The 11,686-nt window shown below is 42.1% G+C and overlaps 1 protein-coding gene across 3 annotated transcripts in view; it reads right to left on the bottom strand.

Annotated features, from left to right (window-relative positions):
- The window catches only part of egfl7 (EGF-like-domain, multiple 7), a 13,179-nt gene extending 5,290 nt beyond the window's left edge, over positions 1–7,889 (bottom strand). Inside the window, exons 1-7 of one of the 3 annotated variants that reach the window (XM_037979344.1) lie at positions 7,679–7,889; positions 5,957–6,022; positions 3,771–4,001; positions 3,093–3,215; positions 2,379–2,491; positions 1,594–1,689; positions 1,318–1,500 (exon numbers count right to left, since the gene is read on the bottom strand). In XM_037979344.1, coding sequence (XP_037835272.1) covers positions 1,318–1,500; positions 1,594–1,689; positions 2,379–2,491; positions 3,093–3,215; positions 3,771–3,850 — 595 coding nt within the window. In that variant the 5' untranslated portion in view covers positions 3,851–4,001; positions 5,957–6,022; positions 7,679–7,889. The remainder of the gene's footprint in view (positions 1–1,317; positions 1,501–1,593; positions 1,690–2,378; positions 2,492–3,092; positions 3,216–3,770; positions 4,002–5,956; positions 6,023–7,678) is intronic. The other 2 variants (XM_017431257.3, XM_017431258.3) reach the window with 2 other exon arrangements.
- Between the last annotated feature and the right edge of the window lie 3,797 nt (positions 7,890–11,686).

Below are 11,686 nucleotides of genomic sequence, written 5' to 3'. Positions count from 1 at the left end.
CCCCCCACCACCACCACCACACACCCCCACACATCTTTTTTTTATATAATGTTTTTGCACATATGTGTATGTGTCTGTCTGTTAGCAAAATATCTCATGAACCACTGGTTAAATTTCAACAAAGCTTTCAGAAAGAAATCACTTGATGTACCTCTACCAGTGAATAACTTTTGGAGTCAACCCGATTCACGATGGCTTTAACAGCTAATCAACCTTCCAAAACACAAACATAGCTGAGACTCAGTCAATTTTATGGATCTGGACCTAAAACTGGTTGAGGTGGTAGCTGAGACTGATCCCCAAAACATATTCTGAGCGCTAATAGATCACACAAAATATTTGTTCAAAATTTTACCAGTAACTACAACTACAACTATGTTTGTCTGTTTGCAAAATATCTCACGAACCACTGGACAGATTTGAATGAAACTTTCAGAAAGAAAGAATTAGATGTACACCTACAACTGATTAACTTTTGAAGTCAGTCTAATTCAACATGGCCGCCACAGCTAGTCATCATTAGCTAGCACAAAAATGACTATAACTCAGTCAGTTATACAGATATTGAGCTTAAATTTGGTATGGTAATAGCTGAGAGTAATCCACAATACATATTATGAGTATGACAATTAGCAATATTTCATGAGATTGTGCCTAACGTTTTTTTCCAGGTTTGAATATATAACTCAACATAAGGTGATCTTAGCCTTGAACTCTGGCATGAAAGGCAGCGGGACTTCCTTCAAGGAATGCTAAGCCTTTATTTTATTTTACAGTTTTTTTATTTTCCAGCTGGAAAGCACTGGGAGAAATCAGGAAAAGGTAAGGTTTCATGTTGCATAATTTCCCCTAGAGACCAATAAGACCGACACACAACAGGACTTAAAAGGAATATCCTGGAGTCCAACATGTTTGTAGACACCAAGTGGGGGTTGTATTATTGGGTTGCTAAGACACAAGCTGTATGCATGAATGAAAACGAGCTTTTTCTTGGTGAGAGACAACAATACAGCATTTTTAGGAAAACTAATGGAGTATGTGGGAGAAAAGTATGTGTGTATTAGCACGGGAGTTGTATTAAAGGCAGATGTTGCTTCACAGTGAACTGAGTCATTATCAAACTCTAAATGATCCCCATCTCACCGCATGGAGCCATCCGTCTGGAGTCGGTACCAGTCGCAGTGCATTATTACTCACGGTACGAGTTGAGAGTGGCATAGCGCGTACCAAAAGTAATAATGAAGCGCGAGGCTGGCCATGTTTCTGTCCTCTGTCCTGAAAACGAAGATATGCCAGAAACAGACTGGGATCCTTTACCCAGATCGGTGCGACCACCCACTGCTGCCTGGCTGCTCGGGGATGGAGGAGGAGAGGGGAGGCTCTGACACGAGCGACCGTCTCCGGCGAGCCTGAAGCCGTCTCCGCACGCACATCTGTAGCTTCCAGCTGTGTTCACACACTGCTGCACGCACGGCTGCCGCCCGCTGCACTCGTCCACGTCTGACAGGAAGCAAAGACACACAGTCAGGTGGAAATTTACACTTCTTTTGTACAGGTAGATCTGAAGGGGGTGGGGTGTCTGGGTTTGTGTACCAGTTTGGCACTGAGGTCCGGTCCAGCCCAGAGGACAGGCACACTTATTGGGTTTTAAGCAGGTACCACCGTTTCCACAGGGCTGCTCACACACAGCTGGAAAACACATTAAGGTAAGTCAAATAAGTTTTACTTTTAGAAAACAGGAACATACTCAAGATTATCAGATAGTACTACACAATACAGCCCAATACATACCTGATACATCTACACAGTACTGACCTGGTACCTAACATATACCAAATACCTACCAGGTAAGTACAGAGTGCGTACCTGGTACTTACCTGGTATGTGCCAGGTACATACCTTGTATTTACCAAATACGTACATTGTACTTACTTCATACACACAAACCTAGTTAGTATCCAACTACATACCTGGTACTTACCTGGTAATTACCAGTACTTACTTTATACCCAGTATTTACCAGGATAGTACCATGTATGTACACAGTAATTACCAGGTACATACCTAGTACTTATCTGGTATTTTTCTGGCAAATTATATACACATGATGGGCACATACTTTGTACTTTACTGGACCTTACTGGGTACCTACATGGTTCTTACCTGGTAGGTAACAGTTATATATTGGGTGTGTACCAGGTATATACAACTACTTAAAAATGGTTTTCACAAAAATAAATAATAAAATCTGTCTAAAAATCTTTACACTGAATTTGAAAAGCATCTTCTGACTTGTTAGGAATTTGAGATCACATTCTGAAGTTTGTAGTTTTGTAGAGAATCTGTCTCATTTAGCAGCACTCATCTCTGGATGTTACCTTGGTTGCAGCTGTGGGAGTGAAATCTTCGCCAGCCTGGGCAGCATTCTGGGTAAAAATGTGTCGCTGACACCACTCTGCTCACCTGTCGGTAAGCCAGCGAGTACGTTGTCCTGTGGAGACAAACACCCGCACACGCACACACACACACATGTACACACTGAGATTAGAGTGATGATTCCCTCCGTCATCACCTTAGTTTGTGTGCTGCTGTTTCTGTGTTCTATCTGACAGTTGATACGAAAATGAACATTTGTTGGAAACTGTAACCACAAAAAAATGAGTCAAAGATGGGAGAAAGGCCTGCTGAGAGTCTGTTGTGTTTAGTTTGCTACAGGGTGGAGAATTAAAGCTGATAAAACTGAGGCTGAAACCCAGAGAAACCAGCCGGAGACAGCCTGTAACTGTTTGAGCCAAGGCCACATTAAAAACCATGAGAAGAAAAGATGGACGGACGGTGAAAAAGTGACAGTGAGTGTTGGTGGGAGAGAGAGCGGTTAAAGGAGGTTAAAAATGGGGAGAATGTGGGGGGATGGGGGGTGGGGGGTGTCAGGGCTGTGTAAGTACGGAGGGAGGCAGAGTCCAAAATAAACAAGAGCATGGTCTCAGAAGGCAGGCAGCTCATTTCCCGTAGTTCCACAAAGTGCTCAATATTTAGATTCAAATATGTGCCTCTGTGACCCACTTCTGTGTGTGTGTGTGTGTTCCTCTCACTTGTAGGTGCTGCAGAGCCGATGGCCTGGACACAGGGTGATGTAGGGCTTGTGCACTGGCTGGACGTAGGTCTCCGTTGTCATGACAACGTTGTGAGTTAGGCTCCGGCCGCACACCCTCCTCCTGCAAACGCCCGAGCAGAAATCAAAGTTTAAACCTGAACTGAAAACTGGCTTCAAATCTAAAGTTTGACATGTTTAACTCCTTCCCCCATGTCCCCTGCCTTATCGCTCCCCCAAAAAAATTTTCATTCATGAAACACCAAGAGAGGGTCCTCAGGTGTTCTCCAGAAACCAAATTAAATAGAAAAAATGATGGTATATTTACTCCATTATTGTTGCAAACAATAAATCCAATAGTCTTAAATTGATGAAAACATTATTGTAGTTGTTAAGGCTGACTATGTTAACAATCTGTCCTCATTTAACTGTTATTAGCAAAGTTTGTATAATTAAATTGACAATTTTTGGGGTCACTAGCCTTTGCTTCAGTTATTTTGAGGGTTAGAAGCTGAAAAGTTTGGGAACTGTGGTTCGAACGGCCCTCATCCTCCTTGACAGGGTGAACTTTTAAACACTTGAGTCTCTGAGCGATGGCTGAAGGAGACATGTGAACACAGATGGGGACAGACGGACAGGTCATAATGAAGACAGGAAGAGGATGAAGTGGAGCTGTTACCCGTGTGGGGCGAAGACCTGGGGAGTGGCCATCACATGAAGGATGAAGAGGGAGGAAGAGAGGAGCAGCATTCGGTACATCGTCTCTTCCTCTTTCCCACGTTCCCTCGCCGGGGCTCTCACACTCTTCTCTGTGCCAGTCGGAGGGAAGAGGAGAGGAAGACGGAGGGGGAGGGGTGGGCTCTCTCTCCTCACGCTGTGTGTTCTCCTTCAGGAGGCTGACCACAGCTACCTGGAAAAAGAAGGGGAAATGAATATATGTAAAAGAACCACTGGGAGTTTTCTTCGCTTCAGATTAAAGAGAACATCCAGCAGAAACCTGGACAGAACTGACTTCGGTTCATCTAAAGCCACAAGTCCAACCTTTTCTGCTACAAAGAGACAGATCTGACTGGACTCTGCTCTGGGTCCGGAGACCATTATAGGTCTGAGGACGTTTAGCAAAAATCTGCAAGCTTCAAATGATCAATTCACAAATCAAACTGGTTGCAGATCAGTCAGGAGCAGAATGTCTGTGTTAAAACGGACCAAGGTTGTTCTGTCCAGGCAGGGGGATGTACAGAAGCCCAGCAGTGCAAAAAACAGGGACTTAAATAAAAAAAAAACATAGATGCTTAAATTAAAAGAAAACAAATCAATGAAACTAAAAAGCATTATTTCAGAAAGAAAGAAACTATAATTACCTAAATCTTTTAGAAATACAATGAGCAAACAGTAAAAAACATTGATAAATAAGGAAATACCTGACCAAATGAAACTCCTCACACTCAATTATTATGTCACATGATCTTTCTTTAAGCGTGAAATAACTAATTACAGCAATACGCATTTAAAAAGTGAATATTTGAACATGCAGCAGCGAAACTAAACTCAGACCCTGCATTAGCTTCAACTTCCATGTTCCAATATGATGTCCATTATTTCCTTATTTGTCGATATTAAAAACGCAACACAACAGAACTAACCCCAAAAAATAAATGTTTTGTTTGTTTGTTTGAGGGGGGAGGGTGTATTGTTTTTTTCTAAAATAATTAAAAAAAAAATTATTATTGTTGATTTTTCTGTTATTGGTTTGTTTTTGTTGTGGTTTTTAGTTTTATTGTTACATCTTTTTAGGTGACTATAATAATCAGTAATTCTTTAATATATGCACAGTCTTTTGTTTGCTTGTTTTATGAACTGACTTAATCTTTTTTTATGAGGTAGTGGTAAAACAGCTTTTATTGTCTGATGTGCAGCAGTATTGATCTGGGGGTTTTCGTTTCCACAACACAGAAAGAAACAGATAATGTGTCGTTAGGCGGACGTTTCCAACAGCTAGCCTACACGTGCTTCTATACAAAGTGTCTTAAGAACTGGTTGTGAAACCAGGCTGAAAGTTAACTGTCCTGCACTGAAAAGAAAAACAAAACAGAGCAGCTAAAAAAAGAAAAAAAAAAACAGATTAAGACCTCTCTGAGCATCCTTTCACACTGACACATTAGATCATCACACACAGGATTAAAAGTAAGGTAATAAGCCACCTGTTTGCAGTAGTTTAATCCCTCACGACACATTAAAGCCAACCCCGGTGTGATCACAGGTTACAGGACTGCAGAGACCTCACTGATCCTCAGAGGACAGCCTGCTGGATCTGAGCCCAGAGGTCCATCTGATACTTCATTCACAAACTATTACGGGGTAGCAGGGGGACTGGAGGGGAGGCACTTTAAAGACTGTGTCTTACTTACAGCTGAGTGTTAACACACAGGCAGTGTGTTGTCAAAACTATACATTTAACTCTAAAATGTTGTTTATAATCCTGGTGAACATCTGTAATCACGGTGCTCAGACCACGTGACTGAACCAGGACATAAGTGTTCATCAGAATAAAGACAACAACAACCTGTGACCCACTGACACAGGCTGGTTTTGGATGTAGTTCCTGCTTTGGCCGCAGGGTGGAGCTGTTTCACAGCCCAGGACACCCAGCACGTATCTCTCCTTCTCCGGAGCTCTCACGCGCCGCGAAACTCTCGCCGTGAAAGGATGCTGAAGACTTCTGTCCACGAAGTTGAACAGAAACGGTACGCAGCACAAAGAGCGAGCACGGCTGGCGGACACGCGCGCACACCAGCCACAAAGCTAACCTCCCAGAGAGCGCATGCACGGACACAGAAAAACTAACCACAAACTGAGCCTCCGAACCGTTTAATCCGGATAGAGCACCGTCCTGTGGGACTCCCGCGGCTCCGCTCCGCTCCGGTTCTGCTCCTGGATGGGGTAAAAGTCCAGAGATAAAAAAAAAAATTAAAAATTAAAAAATCCGCTCCAAGAGTCTCCCAGGTTTCTCCTGGAGCTCGGACTGTCAGAGGAGAGCATGGGGGGTGATGTAAGGACCTCCTCCCACTCCTCCAGCTGGGTGTCCCGCAGCTCAGACCGCCTGTGACGTCACGGCGCAGACTTCACGGACCGAGTCCTGCTGACCCGGGTCCAACCATTCCTCCTCTTCTGCAGAAGAAGTGATCTTATGAAAAGATTTTCCCTGAAACGTCACAGACTGGTCGAAACATAGCAGATTTGATATCTCTTCATGTGTCTGGATAACTTTAAATAAACTTTCACGCGCAGATTTAGGGTCAGGGATTTGTCCTCCATTACCTGAACGCATCACTCAGACAAAACAGAAAACTGCAGGCAGTTCAATCTCAGGGTTTTAATGTTTTTTTTAATCTGTCAGTTTGACTTTTCAACATAATAAAACAACTATGAATGAACATTTATTCTTAGTAGCCAAATTTAAAGATAGAAGGGGGTGGGGGTGGGGGTTAAACAAGCTGCAAGGTAATCTCATTTGCTAATATTAAAATAAAATATATAATGAATTCATAATATTAACATTTTATTTCATAAATACTAAAATAAAAGTTTACAAGCTGTCTTAAAGCCCTTCTCATTCAGGACATCAGAAGTTTTGAATTAATTTTCCCGCACTTTATTTTACTACTATTACACTTTATAAGTGCTGCCACCTGCTGCTTTTTTATTTAAAAACTATTTTGTAATGGTTTTATACTATTCAGTGTGTACTTTCATTGTTCTTTTTAGAACTAAGTTTATATAGTTAGTTATTGTTCACTCACCGAGGCCAGTAAAACTGTTTCATTCTTAATTTTTATTAAATTTTATTGAATCTTGATTGTTTTTTAATAGCCTTTTTTAACTTACTGATACACTTTTATTGCTACTTTTTATATGCACCCAATAGTGAGAGATGAATGTATAAAACAGTTTTTTTCTCACGTTATGCATAAAAATGACAATGAATGAATTGTATTTATTTTCCACATGGACTTTATTTTACACTTCCTCTCCAACAATCTTCTGTCCATTTACACCAGGGGTAGGCAACCCTGGTCCTCAAGTGCCACTATCCTGCATGTTTTACTTGTTTCTCTGCTTCAGCGCACCTGATTTGAATCAACGGGCGATTAACAGTCTTCTGCAGAACATGAAGAGGTAATTTAACCACTGAATCAGGTGTGTTGGAGCAGGGAAACAAGTAAAACATGCAGGATGGTGGCACTCGAGGACCAGGGTTGCCTATCCCTGATTTACACACTTTAAGTGCTACAGCACCAGTACTATTCAAACACATTTGACCCTTTTTGTTAAAAATGTGCAAAGTAGTGATCCATGCATATAAACCAAGTCTTCCTCATCCATCCTGTGTGCTGCGGCAGTGTCTGCACCATCTTCTACACCTCCAGCCATTCACAGTGCATATCCAACCAGTTATTATTATTACTATTATTATAATTGGCATTCGATGTCTGAATCTTGCTGTATAAATTGTTCATATATAAACCAGACTAAAACTTTGCAGGGTGAATTGAAAAAAAAAATATTTACAACAAAACACAACCTTACCCTGGCAGTATGTGCTCATCAGGTGCGTGTGCACGCTGAGCGGCGGCCATGGGCGCGAGCCGGTAGGCCTGCGTGTTAAAGGACCCCTCCATGGTTCCAGGTTCTTTATAGAGCTCAGCTTTGGGGTCTCAGATTTTTAAAAAAAACAGCCCGTGCTCCGGTCTGTTCCAGCTGCTCCCTTCGAGGCGACCGGTGACAAATGAAATGTCTTTGGGCGTTTTTCAGTTGCTTTTTATGCAAAGCTTCCTGTGGAACGCAGGAATTGGATGGACAATCCCAAAGCGGACTTCCTGTGAGTGTTAGACGCTGATAAACCCCCCTCTCCTGCACAAACACTCTCCATCCTGCTGGAATCTGATTTTAAAGCACTTTTCTGCTCCCATTGTGAAGCAGACATCTTGAAGGGGGCTTCTCACCTCTTGGCCCTCTTCTGTCTTTGCAGGGCTGATAAAAACAGGCCCAGTCTGTATTTAGTGAAGCCTAAAGGTGAACTCAGCATATAAGACTGCTTTTCCCATGTATTAACTGCTGAAAGGGGGTGAGGGGGTGCACAGGCTGATGTTTATAGCTGTCAGAGATCAAATCTGTCAAATTGCAGCTTGAAGCCAAAGAATTGCATGATAAGAACTGAGTTGTTTTTTGTTTTTTTTTTTCCCTTCCTGCTTCGGTGCCTCAGTGCAGCTAAGTCTTAGAGCTCCTGTTGCCTAAATTGTGAAATCTATGTTCAAGCTTTGATAGTTAGTTGTGCTGATCTATACAGAGACAGGCAAAAGTGAAGTCAAATTATATAAATTCATACTAAAAAAACTCAAAGATGAACTGATTTCCAAAATACAAAAAGGAAGGGAAAAAAACATTCCAACATTGTAGGTAGGAACAGTCCATTATTAGTGTTAGGAGTTAGGAGTTTTAGATCTTTTGGGACTGGGATCTGCAATCTGTAAGAAAAGTTGGATAAAGAAAAAACAAATTCTCTGGCCAGCCGCAGCTGGACCTAACAGGAGCCACGGGCCTCTCCCCTTCTGAAGATTAAAATAACTGGTGCCCATAAAGCAGGAAAAGGCCATAAAAAGACTGAAGTGTTTTCAGGAACCTGTTTCCTCTGTTTGTAATGCAATTAAGAAATTAACTATGGAGCTCAAGCTAAGTTCCGGAGGACAAAGAAATCCTTCATATATAAAAAAGGATAAACAAAGCCACAGTTTGACAATAAAAGAAGAAAAACTTTTATTATTCTTCAACATTAAAGTCAGATTTTGATTTTTTGCCACAGAACATCTGACCCTTGGTAAGTTTTAGAAATAGGGCCTGGGTTAGAAGAAGTTCAAAAAATGCTTTTTAAATACAACAAAATGATGAATTAATCTCTTTTAGGACTGCTGAAGGAATAACAAATTCAAAAGAACTCCTCCTTTAGGATTCACAAACAGTGCAAAAAAAGGCTGAAGATGAAACTAAGTTAAATTCTACAAGATAATGATTGAAATTCACCTCAGTCCGAAAACGATTTTCTCAGTCTGTGGTAATTTTGCTTTGACCTTCACAGATCCTCAAACGGAAAGCATTTTGAATCTGGATTGTCCTGTCACGAAGACCTAAAAATCTCACAAAACTAGAAGTGTTTTACATAAAAAAATCAATGAAACCTTAAAATGTTTTCAAACTACAAGCAGATCTGCTGCATCAGATGGTTTGTTTCATTGAACCAAGAGAGAGGTCCTCTGTAGAAAGTGTTTGGGAATGAGCAGATACTTATAAGTCAAAGATCGGTTGATTAAAGTCAGATGCCTGCAACCAAGCTGATGAACCAGGGTTCATACATGTAAGGAACAGAAACCATCATTAGTGACTATTGAAGCGAATGAAACCGGCCTTCAAACACAACTAAGTAAAAAAATCATTGCCTCATTTAATTTCCAATCAGATATAGTGGTGGAAATTAAATGAAATTGCTTGTGTTAAATGGTTATGTGACTGTATTACAATTATTATAATATCAGATTAGATGGATTGCAGAGTTGACAGCATGAACGCACTGCTGGTCGCACGTCAGCAGGGTGTGGACCCCCCTTCTGACCTGGAGACAACCCAAGTTTTAGTGCAGAACGAAGTCATCCAGATGTCGGATCCTCTCCTGCAGCAAGTCAGCCCACAGCTGTTGGAACTGGATATCCATATCCAGCAGACCAGAATTTGGTAGGAGTTGATGTCTGAGCTGATCCCACACATGTTTGATTGGGGAAAGATTGGGAGACCTGGCTAACCCCAGGTGGACCTCAACATGATGCAGGCAGTCTATAGACACACACGCTGTGTGTGGACAGATGTTGTTTTGTTGAAAGATTGGACCAGTGTTCTGTTTCAAGAGTAGTAAGACGTGCAGACTCAGGATATTACTGATGTAGCAATGAGAACATCAGTGTCCCTGAATCAGTACCAGAGGAGTCCTTAACTCAGAATCTATGGCTCCATCCGCTTTGATGCCAGGAGGAACAGCAGTGTGTCTCTCCACAACATCAGCAGTGCCACCATAAGAGCACAAAATGGTCATCAGCCGTAATGCTGAAAGATTCATCTCTGAACATAACATGACTCTATTCATCATCAGTCCACGCCTCCTGGTTCTGGTACCACTCCAAACATAATCGTCTCTGCTCTGGTGTTAATAGCAGCTTCATATGGAAAGTGAACATTTAGTCCAGCTGATACCAGTCACTAAGACACAGTGGAGGACAATACAGAGTGTTAAAAAGAGTCTTGTTCCTGTATCTGGATGGCATGTGCAGATTTCATAGGGTTCTGTGATGCTTGGTGCAAACACAATGAACCTTCCTTGTTGTGGTCTGTCTTAAAGTGTGTGGGTTCCTTCACACACACATTGGTTCCAACATTGGACCACTGGAACATCTGCACGCCACATGTGACAGGCAGCTGCACAATCTGACCACCTAGCCTCATCAAACCCACAATGTAACCCCTATCAGACTCCAACAAGTAAAATGAACAGAACCAGGAGCTCAACAGCTCAGGCAGGTGACTTGGGGCACACTCGGGCAGGCAAGGTAGTTTAGAAGGGAGGCATCCAGCTAGACCCCTTCAGACTCTGGACCAGCATCAGGATGAGAGGCATCCTCCAGACCTCCTCAGACATGAGAGCAGGAACTGGTGTTGCAGTGGCAGAGAATTGGGCAGAGGCCACCACGGCAGCAGAAAGCTGGGCAGAACCCGAAGCACCATGAAGCTCGGGTGTTACTCAGAAGGACTCAGACTGAGGAAGTGGCTGGTGCAAGAAGATAGTGCTTAATGACTGGATCTAAGTCTGTCATTCTTTTTTTTTTTTTTACCAAAGCTCTTAGATAGTCCAGGCTGTTACTCCGGATGAGAGATTTCAGTACTTGAGGTCAAGAAAGCAAGGAGAAAACAAACAATTTATGTCTTGCACCTGTTGAGCCAGTAACAGATCCCCACAGCCTCTCTAAGGTGTGGATGAGACTACTCGAGCACATGGTCTGCTGGGTCCATAGTTGGTCAGATGATTTAATAACAATGGTGGTTGTAGAGGATCCAAAGATTACAGACAACAGGTAGCATGCAGGCAGATAAAAGCCAGGAATAGTTTATTAAAAATAAACAAAAACAAAACCGGCAGATGCAACAAAAAGCCAGGTTTGAAACAGAAACAAACGGGACATGAGTATGAGGATCTGACAGGCTGAGTAAAACCAGGGAGCTTATAGCTACAGGGATGGACTAGCAGGTGAGAACAGGTGAGATGATTAGAAATGACCAACAGGTGTGTATGACAAGCTTTGCAGGCTGAGGGAAAGAATGAACAAAAAACAGAAAAACATGGGCAGAAAATAATTCTGGAACATACTAATAAACAAAAAACTAAGCTATCTAAAACAGGGGAATGCAAACAAAACCAACATCAAGAAAAAATGCAGCTGTGACAGTGAGCTGTAAGTATTCACCACAGGCCCAAATGCTGTTTCACTGTGAGTTTTT

The sequence above is a fragment of the Kryptolebias marmoratus genome, linkage group LG14, assembly GCF_001649575.2.
Source record: "Kryptolebias marmoratus isolate JLee-2015 linkage group LG14, ASM164957v2, whole genome shotgun sequence".
NCBI lineage: Eukaryota > Metazoa > Chordata > Actinopteri > Cyprinodontiformes > Rivulidae > Kryptolebias > Kryptolebias marmoratus.
The sequence above is the reverse complement of the archived record's forward strand: the minus strand, read 5'-3'. Positions and strand labels throughout refer to the sequence as shown.